We start from the raw sequence: 15,901 nt of genomic DNA, 5'->3' as shown, positions 1-15,901 counted from the left end.
AAATGTCAATATGTGACAAAGTCGGAGTGAGAACGTTATGGCAGTTTGGACCGTCTTGAACTATTTTTCATTGTCAATTTTGTCCAGCCTGTCAAGCTAGCTTCCAGGCTGGTTGTAGATTTTTTTGTCCCTTCGTTTTTGTTGTGCCTACTGAGTCCAGTGAAGTGTTTATTTGCTTACTATATAGACATATGACTTAACACAGCATTTAATAAAACATATACTTTTATTTATTTGGTGCAAGACAGTCATTGCACTAGTCACTTCATTTTCATCCCATTGTCATTCCACAACAAAAAAATCATTCATAATCAACATCACTGTCAACAAAACCACAACAAGCAATCAAACGGCAATCCTTAGAGGCTATGGTATGCATGAAGCCACGAGTTTCAACTCCTTACACAGGAGTACACACACTAGCTTATTATACTTGCAGAAGGCTTGTAACATCAGATCTTACACTGTAGCCAGTTCTGGGCAAGGGGGGCACACAAACATTGTATTCATCAAGACCACATGACGTCACAGTGTTTTCACGCTGCCATATTTGTGTCCGCCCACAGTAGTCAGATCACAGGTCACAGCGTTGTCACATTACCAAAACAAGTAGAGTAGGAGGAAAATCTGCGAGAGACCGAAAATTTATGTTCATTGAATGATGCCAGGAATATGTTGTGCTGTTGGCTGTGATACCAGTCGACAAAGAAACCCCTAACTACAGTTTTATTCCATCCCAAAGGATGTAGACCAGCGGAATAAATGGTTGGCTGCGATAAGAAGAGACCACTGGCAGCCAACAGCTACCTCCAGGTTGTGCAGTCAACACTTCGTGTCCGGCAAGTCCTCAACTCTATCTAATTTTTATTTTAGTCTTTGAAAACCCCTTACAAAACACGCGAAACATGATTAACTTCAGATGCCATATGATTAACGCCGACAGCCCAACAGCATGCTAAAGTGCAAATGTTTAGCAAACAACTCACTTGCTAACATGATCAGAGTTAACCACAAACAGTCTACATGAAAAGTCACACATACGTTTCCCTTCATGGATGATAAAGCATGGATGTCAGCTGGCAGCGAGCTAAAGTGGTAATGTAAACAAACTGGCGAACTGATAGCCCCGCAGCTAACAACTTGCTAGCTAATCAGGGTAACGTTAACAGAAAACTACTACCAAAACCACACTTTTAAACATGGTTGTTGAATTACTTACATGTGCCGTGATGATATATAATTTCTTTGGCTCCAGGTGCCATATCCGTGCTTCCTTCACCCATCCAGCTACAGCATACTGGTAGGCATCCGTGCTCTTAAAAGCCTTCAGGCTGTCTCGGCTGTCGGGGGACGGATTATGAATCAAATAAATATAAATATCCGGGAACATGAGTTGGGGCAGGCGTTTTGCAGAGGTTAGCGGACAAAATACTGTTGAGGGTACTAAATATGGGTCGGAACCAGTAATGGAAATTTTTAACAAATATCGTTGTCTCTCCGTCTTGTTTAAGTGTGAGGTGTGTACTGCCATAGCGAAACTGAGGGGTACAGTCAAATCAAACACAAATATGGCGGCGGTCTTGTGCCCATGTCTAAATGGAAAGCAGCTGTTATGAATCTTAATAAAGTTCTCATATAATCATGTTATAAAATCTAAGATCCTTACAGATATTGCCTTTTTTATACTGTATTCAGACATTTTTTCAGCAGAGAGTGGGACTTAAGTCTTGAGTAGAACAATTCCCTTCATTTGCAACAAAACTGAACCCAGGAGTCCACTTACTAGCTTTCTGGGGCTTTCAATCCTTTCTCATTGTTGAATGGTGCTGGTTCAGGTGTCATCATGTGGCAGTGCAGACCAACAATGCTGGAATGCATCCATGGGCATTCAGTATGTTGTTAAGACATAGGTGTGCGTAGTGGATATTATTTCATAAATTTTAAAAGCAGAAAAGGAGATGGGATTATTGTTAGGGTGTGCACATAGAGAGGCATCCAAACAGGACAATGTGGATGCTGAGGATGCATTAAAAAATTAGGGAGCATTTATTTAAACAGAGGAGATGTTTGTGGTCAAGAAGCACAGTATAGATTAACAAATATGCCTTTGAAGGTTAAAAATGGGCTACTAATCGTAAGATTGGCAGTTTGATCCCTGGCTCCTCCAGTCCGTAGGCTGAAGTATCCTTGGGCAAGATACTGAACCCCAAAACTGTTCATCTTACACACTTATTTCATCAGTGTGTGATTGTGTATGAATGGTTAATTGAGTAGCAGGTGACACCATGTATGGTAGGCTCGGCCACCAGTGTGTGAATGGGTGAATGTGCGGTGGTGTTAAAGTGCTTTGAGTAGTCTGAAGACTAGAAAGGCGCAATACAAGTTCAATTCCATTGACCAACAGACATACAACAAAAGATACCTCAGATCATCACAATCAGACAGATTTAGTTGACACAAACCGTTGCTTTTGCTGGATTGTATCAGCTGCAGAATTAACAATAATGCCACACTTAGCCAAAGGCCAAAACTTGAGCGTAGCGTTAGTTCGGGCAGGACACTATGTTGACCTCAGCTCACATCCCAGCTACATCAGCTGATCTTAAGCAGCCCAACCAACTGATGGAGCAGCCGATTGATGAAAGGGAGTCAGCTGATAGAAATATGCAACCAATTGCCAAGTCTCATTCAGGGCACTCTATTTAAACTGCTTTGGCCTGCCTACTGTTGCTGCTTCCTGTGCAAGCTGCTTTGCAACCTGCCTCTACCCCAGCCCCTCCTTTTCATGCTGTGTCTGACTTAGGAATGTAATTTCTGTTTGTCATTGATGCTCGCTCTGTTCTGTTCCCAGGGGGGCTTTGCTGCTGCTCTGGAATGGCAGAAAGGTTTGCTCTCTCTGCCTCAGGCTTTCCTGGTATTAGGGCTGTGCAGTATACCGCTTTGTACCGAAAACCGGTATTTATTTTTGTTATGATATGAATTTTTCATATATCCCAATACTGGTGAATTGCCCAAACAACGTCCGGAACGTGCGTGGCTGTAAAGTGTTTCAGCAGGGACCCATTTCACCGCTGCACACCACAGGGATGCTAGAACTGGCGAGAGTGAAAGAATAGAGAAAAGTTTAGAGGGAGAATGGCTGCCGGAGAGAGTTCTGAAGGCGAAGCAACTGTACACGTTGCTGAAGAAGAACACGATGACCCATAAGAACTAATACCAAAAAGAGCAGTGTTTCCCCTATATGCATATATATATGCCGCCGCTGATGATTTTTACGGACGCTTCATATCCTGGCCTATAGAACAGGTCTATACCTTGTCCTTTTATTAAACAAACTAAATAGCCTTATGTTATTTATCTTATTTACATGACGGCATGTCATTTCTGTCTCTACATGATCGAGTGTTTACATTCTCCTCTGCTCTCTGTATTGCGCACGGTGGAGTTTCGCCCCGATGGGTGAGCACACTAGAGTACGGCTTGGGCCGCATTTTCCTGACCGAAGCCGACCCGAGTCCGAAACAATTATAACCGAGCATGGCACTAATGGAGCGGAGCTTGTGTTGCATTCAGGCGTTGCCACGCAAATAACAAATTCCAGCACTTGAATAGGCCATAGCACAACACAGCAGCATGACAAGGGGGCCGAACCCGAGCAAAATACCATCAAATACCATGAAACCAATGTGATTTTTTAAAAAAAAAAAAACGTGATATGAAAATTTTGTCCTACCGCCCAGCCCTACCTGGTATGCATGTGGAAGGGCAGAGACGTGTTCTCTCTCTGCCTCAGGCTTTCCTCGTTTGTGAGTGGAAGGACAGAGAGTTGTGCTCTCTTAAGGAAAGGCAGAGAGATCCCAGAACAGAGCCATACCACCAAATATAATACTGCAAATGGAAATAAAGTTTTCTTTGAATGAAGTGGTCCTGCCTGAATTCCACTTCACTTGTAACAAGAAATGCCACTCTTTAAAAACACTCTACAACTGTGAGTGGATGATGTAGTTTTGTACTTTTTTAAGGCTAACAGAGTCAAGTTCAACCATGTCAATTTCAGCTGAATGTTGTACCTTAACTTTGATTCATACAACATGAATAATTTGAGCTTTTGAATTCTCCAGGAGGACTTGGTACTTGAGTCAGAAATTTCTTGTCAAAAGGTGAGACAAATTTGTGACCAGTATAGAACTGTACCACCACATACAGTAAAACTGGTTTTAGGTTGCTTGACCATTTTAAAAAGCACACAACCTTTTAAGCAGTCAACTGTTATTCCTCTAAGTAGTTGGGTAGCACAGCAAATGCTACATAGCTGTATTTTATTTTCTCTGGATGAAAAAAAAGCACACTCTGCACCCAATGCTTCCCAGTCTACTGATTCAGAAGAGGAACAAGCACCTGGGCTGGTTTGACAATAGGGCACAGGGTAAAAGTGCAAAGGGCAGCTGACCTGTCCTAATCATTGTCCCTGTGTGTGTGTGTGTGTGTGTGTGTGTGTGTGTGTGTGAGTGTGTGTGTGTGTGTGTGTGTGTGTGTGTGTGTGTGTGTGTGTGTGTGAGTGAATGAGTGACCAAGTGACCAGGTGTAAGTCAGGCCACCTGATGACACCTGAGCAAGCTCCATTCGCCAAAGACGACTTTGAGATGCAGTTGAAAGTTCTGAAAGCTAGTGAGTGGACCTTTAAGCTTAGATTATTTCATTAAGGCCAAAACACACCGGCAGCAAATGGCACATGTCAAAAAATATGACCATATTATTTGCAATGTGCAACCCCACACTGGTGGCAGCTAGACGTGTGTTGGCGTTCCTGGACTGGAATGGAGAATGGCCAAAAAGATAGCTCTTGGTGAGTTATAGCTCTGGGGATCGGCTCTTCAGGTGGGATTTCAACTTTAACTAGTGGGTGTCCACATGATTTTAAGCTAACACAAGTAAAAGTGGTACAGATCTTTCAGTAACAATACTTTGTGTGGTCACCTATTGATGAGCTGCAGCGCAACACAACCTGTGTGTGCTGGGCGGCACTTGACGTGCGTCGGTTGTGCTGGTGTGTTTTCAGCTTTAGACATACTGTTCCCATGCTTATTCCCTTCATAATAGTAACATATTTCCATATACTTTTACTGCACCAATGCAAATACATGATTAATTCCAACAGAGGACTGAAATACAATCTGTGATTAAGTCCCATAAAGGAAATGATGTCACATGAATCTAAATAATAATCAATCAAACACAAATGTCTTAAGCAGATGTGCATGTTGATGTAAAGCTAATCCAGAGAGGGCAACACATGGAGCACCCAGTGGTCTTCATTCAGCCATTCCCTTCTGCTTACTCAAGAAAAGGCTTCTGGACTGTGGCTTAATCAGTTTTTTTGATTCCAGCAAACCCGGTCCACTTCCAAACACACTGCAAACCTGAAAAGTTCACCCTCCTCCTCTGCTCTCACTCAGGCTGTTCATCTTAGTAACCAGATCAGTTCAGTATTATTCAGCAGCACAGTGGCTGGTGTTTGGGCTCCAGGGGGCTCCCCTGGTCTGTGCCTAGGATGGTGCAGTGTTTGGGAAATCATAGTGGTCTATGCTCCCCCTGTCAGTCTCCTCTCCAGCCGGTCCAGCTTGGCCAGGTTTTCCTTCAGAAGTTTGGAACCGGGGCTAAGAAGCAGGGCTCGCTGGTAGTACATCCTGGCTGCTGCATAGTCTCCCTGCATACACACACAGAACAATGCATGGATTACAACCAATCTATGTTCAATTCAGAACTAAAGGGGGCGGTTGCTCTGTCAAAAGCTTAAAGGGATAGTGCACCCAGAAATGAAAATTCAGCCATTATCTACTCACCCGTATGCCGATGGAGGCCCTGGTGAAGTTTTAGAGTCCTCACATCCCTTGCGGAGATCAGCGGGGGGAGCGGCCAGCACAATAATGGCAGACGGCGCCCCAGACTAATGTCCAAGAACACAAAATTGAATCCACAAAGTATCTCCATACTGCTCATCCACAGTGATCCAGGTGTGCTGCAGCCCCGACATAAAAAGTTGTTTGGAAAAACGTCATATGAACTCTGTTTTTTAGCCTCACTGTAGCCTGTAGCTCTGACTGTTTCTCTGTGCTTCGCATTCACGTGTGTGCGCTCAGGGTGATCGGTGATCTCTGAAGACCAGCAGTCTCGTCAGTACTGATGTCCAGATTCTCAAGTGCAGGCATCGCCAATTCCCAGTCTGAGCAGCAAAGACTTTCCTCATCCGTTGGCATTGCTTTGCATTTGAAACAACTACACGACCAGGTTTCCAGTGCTCGACTCTGGTATTCTGCGGCTGGCTGAGGCTCATGAGCTGTGGCGGCTGCTTCATCCAGTAGCATCCAGAGCTACAGGCTACAGTGAGGCTAAAAACAGAGTTCATATGACGTTTTTCCAAACAACTTTTTATGTCGGGGCTGCAGCACACTTGGATCACTATGGATGACTATGGAGATACTTTGTGGATTCAATTTTGTGTTCTTGGACGTTAATCTGGGGTGCCGTCAGCCATTAGGTGTGCTGGCCACTCTCCCCGCCAATCTCCGCAAGGGATGTGAGGACTCTAAAACTTTACCAGGGCCTCTGTCGGCATATGGGTGAGTAGATAATGGCTGAATTTTCATTTTTGGGTGCACTATGCCTTTAAAGGAGCGTCGTGTAGGACTGGTGGTATCTCGCAGTGAGGTTGCAGATTGCAGCCAACTAACAACCCTTCTCCTCACCTCCTTAGGGTGGCCTTCAGGTAATGCAAAAAACCTGAAAGGCCCTCATGAGTCAGTGTTTGGTATGTCCACAACGTTGCCAACTTGGTGACTTTCTCACTAGATTTATCAACACTTCAGACCCTATTGGAGACTTTATTTCCAAAAAGCGACCAGCAACACATAGTGCATCTTATTCAGGTGGCCAGGGAAAATGCAAGGTTTCTATTATCTTGTAATTCATCTCCATGAATGCTGCTCAGAGTAATAAAAGTCCAAAGCTCCTTGGGCCATGACTGCGCTGTCTCTCACCCCTCTCGTCTTCCGCGTGCAGGCAGTCAGTAGGTGTGGAGAGCACAGGTGGAGAGGAGGCATTGCTTGCCGCAGTGTGGGGGTTTAGCTGTAGTGAGTGTCTATGGTCAATTTATGCTGATGCTCTCGCACTCTTGTTTGGAAGCGCACAATGACTTCGGAATGAGAACAGGCTGGTAAATGAACTGTGATAAACTTGTCCATTTTACCAGCACCTAGATCTCTCTGCCCATCTCTCGAATCCTATCTGCTGGATTTCGCAGGCTCTAGGGCTTTTGATGAAATTACAAATTGAACTTCTAAATTTCCTTCCACCACCATGGACACAAACTTTAAATATAAATCAAGATTTTGTTATTGCAATGCCTATTTCTCGCCAAAATGTCCACACAAACATATTTAAGTACACTGTTTGGCTGTAAAACGAGAATTTGTGAACAGGAAGTGGGTGCCATACTGTTTCCTGTATTGTGAAAATGGAAGCTAAAAAAACTAAGATCAAATGAAGAGGTGGGAGTTGTGGGTTTTCTACCTCTTGGGGAAAGGTGAATGCCAAAGCCCTTTTCTTCTCTTTCACTGATCATGCAGCACCAATTTCAAAAGTGTTTGCATCTTTCTACTGCACAGACAGCCCAGTCTTAAAGGTCAAAGCTAATGTGGGCATGTTAGAAGTATACAACAAAAGTTGTGTTACAGTTAATGAAATCCCTTTGGTCACATGTCCTTCCTGTTTTGAAATCAGTGGTCTTTGTTTGAGTCACATTTGGACAGTGCTTATATGTGTTAATGAGACACTTGAAAGTACATGAGGGTTTCTTTAACTTCATGTCCTCTTTGTGTGCTGGTAAATAACTATGTACCAGTTTTTCCTTTGTGGTGGGAGCTTGTTTGTATAAAATAACTGGTAATTCATGGAAGACTGTTCTCAAATTAGGGTCACTTTTAAGGATATGCCAATTTGAATGCATGATCTGTTTGCTTTCTTTAGATTTAGTGCTATAGCGAGTGACAAAAAATGAGTTAGAGGACTTCCCATCTTTGTGTTAGACATGTACAATAGATGGCTGCAGTTTACATGTCTGACTTTTTCTGAGGCTGTCTTAATAATATGTGGCTTGTAAGACCTTTCTGTCAATTGCTTAGACTTTCTGCTTGCTTATCAAAGTCAGAGTCAGAGTCACAAATACGCCTGGCTCCTCGAAACTGTCCATAAGGGATATTCAAACAATGTGGGTTTCGTTAATAATTGGCAAACTTTCTGGGGAAAACCTGGTCTTATTAGGAGAGACGGCATTCATCCCACTTTGGATGGAGCTGCTCTCATTTCTAGGAACCTGGAAAATTTTAATAGTAATTCAAATCCCTGACAACCCAGAGTTGAGATCAGGACTCAGAGTCGCAGTCCAATACACTTCTCTGAGCTTCTAGTGCAATTACCCACCCATAGTTTTCATAGTTTTATACAAACGGTGTCTGTCCCCCGACCACCTAAATTATCTAAATCTAAAATTAAACAAAGAGGAGTTGTATATAACAACCTCATAAAAATTAAAACTTCTTCTGTGACAAAGACAAAACAGGAGAATTGAATGCGGACTGTTAAATATCAGGTGTCTATTGTCTAAAGCAGTGTTAGTAAACAAAATAATATCAGATAATCATGTTGATTTACTCAGTCTCACTGAAACCTGGCTGTGTCCAGATGAATATGTTAGTCTAAATGAATCCACTCCTCCCAGTCATAATAATACCCACATTCCTCGAGGCAGCGGCCGAGGAGGGGGAGTTGCAGCCATTTTTAACTCTAGTCTGTTAATCAGCCCTAAACCTAAACTAGACTATAATTCATTTGAAAGCCTCGTTCTTAGTCTTTTACATCCGACCTGGAAAACCTCGCAGCCACTTTTATTTGTTATAGTGTACCATGCTCCTGGCCTGTATTCTGAATTTGTTTCTGAATTCTTGTCATGTCCAAGAAACGTTGTTAAGTTAATTTAATCAGTTTGTCTCGTGTCTACGTTGTCTCGTGATTTCCTGTTTTATTTTGAAAGTTAACTCTCCTCTCATTTCAGGCAACTTGCTCCTTCCCCTGTGTGTTTTCCTGCTGGTCTGATTGTCTGCCTCGCCCCTGATTGTTTCCACCTGTGCCCTTACCCTGTGTGTATATATTGTCTGCGTCTCCCTTTGTCCTGTGCCAGTTCGTCTTGTCCTTCGTGTCAGAGAACCAGTGTCGTGTCCATGCCATTTGCCATTGCCATTGTCAGGTCTTGTTATTTTGATACTTTGTTCATGTTTGATTTCTGTTTGTTTTTTCATAGTGATTGTACAGCCTCAGTAGAGTGATTTTCTGTTTGTTTTTTCATAGTGATAGTACAGCCTCAGTAGAGTGATTTTCTGTTTGTTTTTTCAGTCTAGCGTTTATTTTCTAGATCATTTTTGTTCTTAGATTTAGTGTAGGTTTTTTCCTCTTTGGAGAGTGATTTTCATTTTGTGTTTTTATTTAAATAAACTTTGATTTTGTACTTTGCTTCTCGAGTCGTGCATTTGGGTTCAGGTCCTTTGTTCAATTCTCAGAGTTTTTATCCAGTTTAGTTCTTAAATCAGATAAAGTTATTATTGTAGGCGATTTTAACATTCATGTCGACGTTGATAATGACTCCCTGGCTACCGCGTTTATCTCATTATTAGACTCCATTGGCTTCAGTCAGGGTGTACATGAACCCACTCACTGTTTTAACCATACCCTTGATCTAGTTCTGACGTATGGAATTGAAATTGATAACCTAACAGTCTTTCCACAGAATCCCTCGCTATCAGATCATTATTTGATTACTTTTGATTTCTTTTTACTCGATTACACGCCACTCAGCAACAGTTACTATAATAGATGTTTATCAGATAGTGCTGTCGCAAAATTTAAGGAAATTATTACTCCGTTGTTAAATTCAATACCAAGTCCTTCAGTAATAGAGGTTTCCCGTGCCGACATTAACCTCTCCCGAATTGATCATCTCAAAGCAAAGAAAGTTTGCTCCTTAGTATAACTCTCAAACCTGTAAGTTAAAACAAATATAGCAAACATTTGAAAGGACTTGGTGATTAACCAAACTGGAAGAATCTTGTTTAATCTGGGCAGACAGTCTCAAAATTTATAAGAGGGGCCTCCGCAATGGCAAAGCAAACTATTACTCAGCATTAATAGAAGAAAACAAGAATAACCCCAGGTTTCTTTTCAGCACTGTAGCCAGGCTGACTGAGAGTCAAAGCTCTGTTGAGCCTTGTATTCCTTTAGCCCTTAGCAGTAATGATTTTATGAGCTTTTTTAATGACAAAATTCTAACTATTAGAGGCAAAATTCATGACCTCCTGTCCTCAGATAGTACCTATCTAACCTCAAACACAGCTGTAAGACCTAATATATATTTAGATTGCTTCTCCCCAATTTCTCTTCAAGAAAGTGATTTCTTCATCTAAATCATCAACATGTCTCTTAGACCCCATCCCAACTAGGCTACTTAAGGAGGTCTTACCTTTAGTTAACATTCATATATTAGATATGATCAATATATCCTTATTAACAGGCTATGTACCACAGTCTTTTAGGGTAGCTGTAATTAAACCTCTCCTAAAAAAGCCCACCCTGGATCCAGAGGTGTTAGCCAACTATAGACCAATTTCTAATCTTCCCTTTCTTTCAAAGATCCTTGAGAAAGTAGTCGCAGACCAGCTGTGTGATTTTCTCCATGATTATAATTTATTTGAGGAATTTCAGTCAGGATTTAGAGTGCATCATAGCACTGAGACAGCACTAGTTAAAATTACAAATGACCTTCTGATTGCTTCAGACAAAGGACTCGTCTCTGTACTTGTTTTATTAGATCTTAGTGCGGCGTTTGACACAACTGACCATCAAATTCTGCTACAGAAACTGGAACACTTAATTGGCCTAAAAGGTTCTGCACTAAGCTGGTTTAAATCTTATTTATCTGATCGTTTTCAGTTTATTGACGTTCATAATGAATCATCCTTACGTACTAAAGTTTGTTTTGGAGTTCCGCAAGGTTCTATGCTTGGACCAATCCTATTTACTCTATATATGCTTCCTTTAGGTAACATCATTCATTTACATCACTCTGTAAATTTCCATTGTTATGCGGATGATAAACAGTTGTATTTATCTATGAAGCCAGAAGAAAGTAATCAATTAACTAAACTTCATAATTGTCTTAAAGACATAAAAACCTGGATGAGCACCAATTTCCTGATGTTAAATTCAGACAAAACTGAAGTTATTGTTCTTGGCCCCAAACAACTCAGAAACTCTGTATCTGATGTCATAGTTTCTCTAGATGGCATTGCTCTGGCCTCTAGCACTACCGTAAGAAACCTCGGAGTAACATTTGATCAAGATTTATCTTTTAATTCTCATTTAAAACAAACCTCACAGACTGCATTTGACCTGAAAAGACCTGAAAAGATGCAGAAAAATTGGTCCACAATTTTGTTACCTCAAGGCTGGATTACTGTAACTCTCTATTATCAGGTAGCCCTAGTAAGTCCTTAAAAACTCTATTTAATTTAAAATCCTACTGTTAACTTATAAAGCTCTAAATGGTCAAGCTCCATCATATCTTAGAGAGCTCATAGTGCCATATTATCCCACCAGAACTCTGTGCTCGGAGAATGCAGGGTTACTCGTTGTCCCTAAAGTCTCCAAAAGTAGATCAGGAGCCAGAGCCTTCAGCTATCAGGCTCCTGTGGAATCATCTTCTTGTTGCAGTCCGGGAGGCAGACACCATCTCCACATTTAAGACTAGACTTAAGACTTTCCGCTTTGATAAAGCTTATAGTTAGGGCTGGCTCAGGCTTGCCTTGTACCAGCCCCTAGTTAGGCTGACTTAGGCCTAGTCTGCTGGAAGACCCCCTATAATACACCGAGCACCTTCTCTCCTTCTCTCCTTCTCTCTCTCTCTCTCTCTCTCTCTCTCTCCTATTACTGCATCTTGCTAACTCGGCCATTCTGGATGTCACTAACTCGGCTTCTTCTCCGGAGCCTTTGTGCTCAACTATCTCTCAGGTTAACTCGTATTGCAGCGGTGCCTGGATAGTGTGACATGTGTGGTTGTGCTGCTGCCGTGGTCCTACCAGATGCCTCTAGAGCTTAGATCGGGCCCAAAAAATTCAGCCCGACCCGGCCCGAGCCTGTGCACATTATGTCCGGGACTGGCCTGGCCCGTCCAATTAACTGTAATTAACAGCCCGAGCCCGATTTAAACCCGACATTTTGCAATAAGTTGGCTGTTACAATTAACGCTAAGGACACACCGAGCGCATTAGTCAATCAATCAATCAATCAATTTTATTTATAAAGCCCAATATCACAAATCACAATTTGCCTCACAGGGCTTTACAGCATACGACATCCCTCTGTCCTTATGACCCTCGCAGCGGATAAGGAAAAACTCCCCAAAAAAACCCCTTTAACGGGGAAAGAGGAAGAGCAACTGAGGAGGGATCCCTCTTCCAGGATGGACAGACGTGCAATAGATGTCGTACAGAACAGATCAGCATAATAAAATAACAGTAATCCGTATGACACAGTGCCGTGCCGTGGAAGTACTGCGAGTGTACTTGCAGGCGCTTGACTGTCCACACAGGCAGTGCATTTCTCCTGCGCTCCCCACGCCAGTTAAACATTGACTCCACTCGTCTGTTCCCGTCAGTACTCATTTTGTCACTTCAACAGATCATTTTAAACATGGCTAAGTCCATATTTTCATCGTTTTTTATAACATAGTAAGTTCATGACAATTTGTCATTGCATGTCCATGTATTGAGCGTGTTGGGTAAACACTGAATGAATAGGGCATATTTTTTGGAGGCATGGAAAGCCGCTGTCCCTCCCACTTATCTCGGGCTCGGGCAGAGAATCTAAGCTCTAGATGCCTCCTGCTGCTGTTGTTATCATTAGTCATACTTCTACTGTTATTATACACATATTATTATCGTCACATATGTATATTATCAGATATTAATATATACTTTCAACATATCATACCACAGTAACCAGAACTATAATTATATTATTACTTTCATTAATGTTGTTGTAAGCTACTGTCATTACCGTCTGTCCTGCATCTCTCTCTCTCTCTGTCTCTGTCTCTCTCTCTGTCTCATTGTGTCATACGGATTACTGTTAATTTATTATGTTGATCGGTTCTGTACGACATCTATTGCATGTCTGTCCGTCCTGGAAGAGGGATCCCTCCTCAGTTGCTCTTCCTGAGGTTTCTACTGTTTTTTTTTCCCGTTAAAGGGTTGTTTTTGGGGGAGTTTTTCCTTATCCGCTGTGAGGGTCCTAAGGACAGAGGGATGTCGTATGCTGTAAAGCCCTGTGAGGCAAATTGTGATTTGTGATATTGGGCTTTATAAATAAAACTGATTGATGATTGATTGATTTTAAAGTGTTACAGATGAAAAGAATGATAACAGAGAAGAAATGATGATGTGTTTCTTTATGAAATAAAGTGGTATGTGTGCCACTGTCATTATCTTTATAAAAAGTGAGATCTAAATAATTGATTTTCTCTTTAGAGTACTAAAACTTTAATCTCATAATTTCATTAGTTGAATTTGGGTAATCATGAAGGACTGTAATTCAGTCTCACTACCTAAAACATCGTCAAAGAAAATATTCTTTTGGGGTTACAAAGGAACTCTTCCTCCCAAAGACTCCAGTTCCATTTTCAAAAGAAAATCAGTAGGGGGCATAGTTTCTTGCTCGTGGGATAAACAGTATTTACCTTCAAGTATGCCCACTGAATGCACAATATTAGTGTATGGGGATTCTACATCAAAAGTTACTGAATATGTATCTCCAACTTCATCAATTTCTGACATCTTATTCAAAACATGTGTAGTACCCTGTACATAAGACGGAAGTCTGTGTACAAATGAATTTTGGAAAACAATCAAGAAATTGGGATGCTGGCTCAGTCAATGTCACATTGCCCCACACTGTATATTGTTCATGTGCACTTCAAATTCTTTCCAGGAAGTTATGAAACTGTAATATTTCACAATAAATTACATTAATACTACCTCACAAGCTTTTACTGTGAGATTTAACCAAATTCAGAATTATTTTGTGAAATTCATGCAGGTAAATATAGTAATTTTACAGAAGCATACTGCTAAATCACTGTGAGGTTACATTAAATATAGTCATTTTACAGGAGCATACTGCTAAATCACAGAAATATGCAGGCATAACTACTGTGAGATCACAGTATACAACTGTCATTTCATAACAACTTACTGTTAATAACAATAATTTTTCCCCTTCTGCATTTTTAGCAGGAGCACTGAGGAGCTAAGCATGTTGGATGAGTTTTAAAAAAATCAAAACAGTTTTTTTACCTACTACAGTATGGCCCAGTGTTTGTGTGTTGTAACTTTAGAAATGAATTGATGATTGCTACCTTAATGTGCTGAATCCCTCCCATGTTCATCCAGGCCTGGGACTGGTCAGGTTTGAGTTCCACAGCCAGCTTGTAGCTCTGGTGGGAGAGAACAAAAACAGACTACTCAGAATTGTATATCAAGAGACAGTCACATCCAGGGGCGTCACTAGGAGCTGAAAACATCTGGGGCTTTAGCCCTGAAGTGGGAACAAGTTTTTACCCGGGGGTCCGGGGATTCTCCCACGGGAGAATTTTCAATAATTCCCTGTTAAACACGTGATTTTAACGTATTTTGACAAAGAATTTTGACAAAGAATGAGCATTCGTCTTCTATTATTAGGTTGCTTAAATTAGACTTCAAGAATGACTTTGCAAACACAGTGTGAAACAATGCACTAATCACGAAGAATATAGTGATGTTGCACATCAAATTAAACAGCAGAACCTGGGCTACAAGGCTGTATAAACCCTATTTACATGCCCCAAACACAGCTCAAACAACAACTAAATGAATAACAACAAATCAAACTCCATAGAGCACCGATGTGCTGACCCACTCGCCATATTTTGGGCTCTAACTCCACACCACGTTATGCAAAACACACGCCAGATTCATCTCAAATGAAAGCAGAGACTCTGCTGTTTCCACGCATATCCACCAAAGCACGCTACACCAAAGCATCAGAGAGATAAAGGGCCAAAGAACAACAACAACAGAAATTGTTTCGCCGAACGATAGTTGTAAAATTTCTCTTACCTTTCTTGAAATTACAAACAAAAGAATTTTACAAATACCTTCAGGTCAGACACTATGTACATACTAAAATGGATACTCTTAATCTCCCAGATGACTTTAACTTACTAGAAAAGACTCCTTCAGATAATCTTAAACAAAGTCACTTTGTATCCAGATTTTACTCAAAGCTGCAGCATTTGAATACCGACAGGTTATCATTCCTACGGAAATCATGGGAAACTCAGTTGAAAACAAGAATAGATACTGAAGTATGGGAGGAAATTTTACTTTTACCTACGAAAATATCCATATGTAACAGATTCAGAGAAATGCAATATAATATCTTAGAAAATGTTTATATATCTCCATATATGTACAGTAAATATACGACAGGGGCTTCTCCAAACTGCCCAAAATGTCAGACTATTTTAGGGACAAGACTTCACTGCCTCTGGGAATGTGAAAAGATTCAACAGTTTTGGCAAACCATATGTACTGAGGTTAGTGTGGTAATTAAGCAGCAATTACAGCCTAATCCATTATTGTGTCTATTGGGTTGTATCCCTGAATCATTAGGAACACATAAGAACACAGTTCATTTTCTGCTTATGTTGGGCCAAAAGGCTGTTATGACCAAATGGGTAGGAGATGAACCTCCTTCAATA

At 41.2% G+C, this 15,901-nt stretch overlaps 1 protein-coding gene across 3 annotated transcripts in view; it reads right to left on the bottom strand.

The window, feature by feature from the left end:
• Nucleotides 1-207: 207 nt before the first annotated feature.
• The window catches only part of tmtc1 (transmembrane O-mannosyltransferase targeting cadherins 1), a 340,296-nt gene continuing 324,602 nt past the window's right edge, over nt 208-15,901 (bottom strand). For all 3 annotated transcript variants that reach the window (XM_033651702.2, XM_078165290.1, XM_078165291.1), the window contains 2 exons: nt 14,519-14,596; nt 208-5,707 (listed from right to left, as the gene is read on the bottom strand). In XM_033651702.2, coding sequence (XP_033507593.1) covers nt 5,582-5,707; nt 14,519-14,596 — 204 coding nt within the window. In that variant the 3' untranslated portion in view covers nt 208-5,581. The remainder of the gene's footprint in view (nt 5,708-14,518; nt 14,597-15,901) is intronic.

The sequence above is a fragment of the Epinephelus lanceolatus genome, chromosome 23 (assembly GCF_041903045.1).
Source record: "Epinephelus lanceolatus isolate andai-2023 chromosome 23, ASM4190304v1, whole genome shotgun sequence".
Taxonomy (NCBI): Eukaryota; Metazoa; Chordata; class Actinopteri; order Perciformes; family Serranidae; genus Epinephelus; species Epinephelus lanceolatus.
The sequence above is the reverse complement of the archived record's forward strand: the minus strand, read 5'-3'. Positions and strand labels throughout refer to the sequence as shown.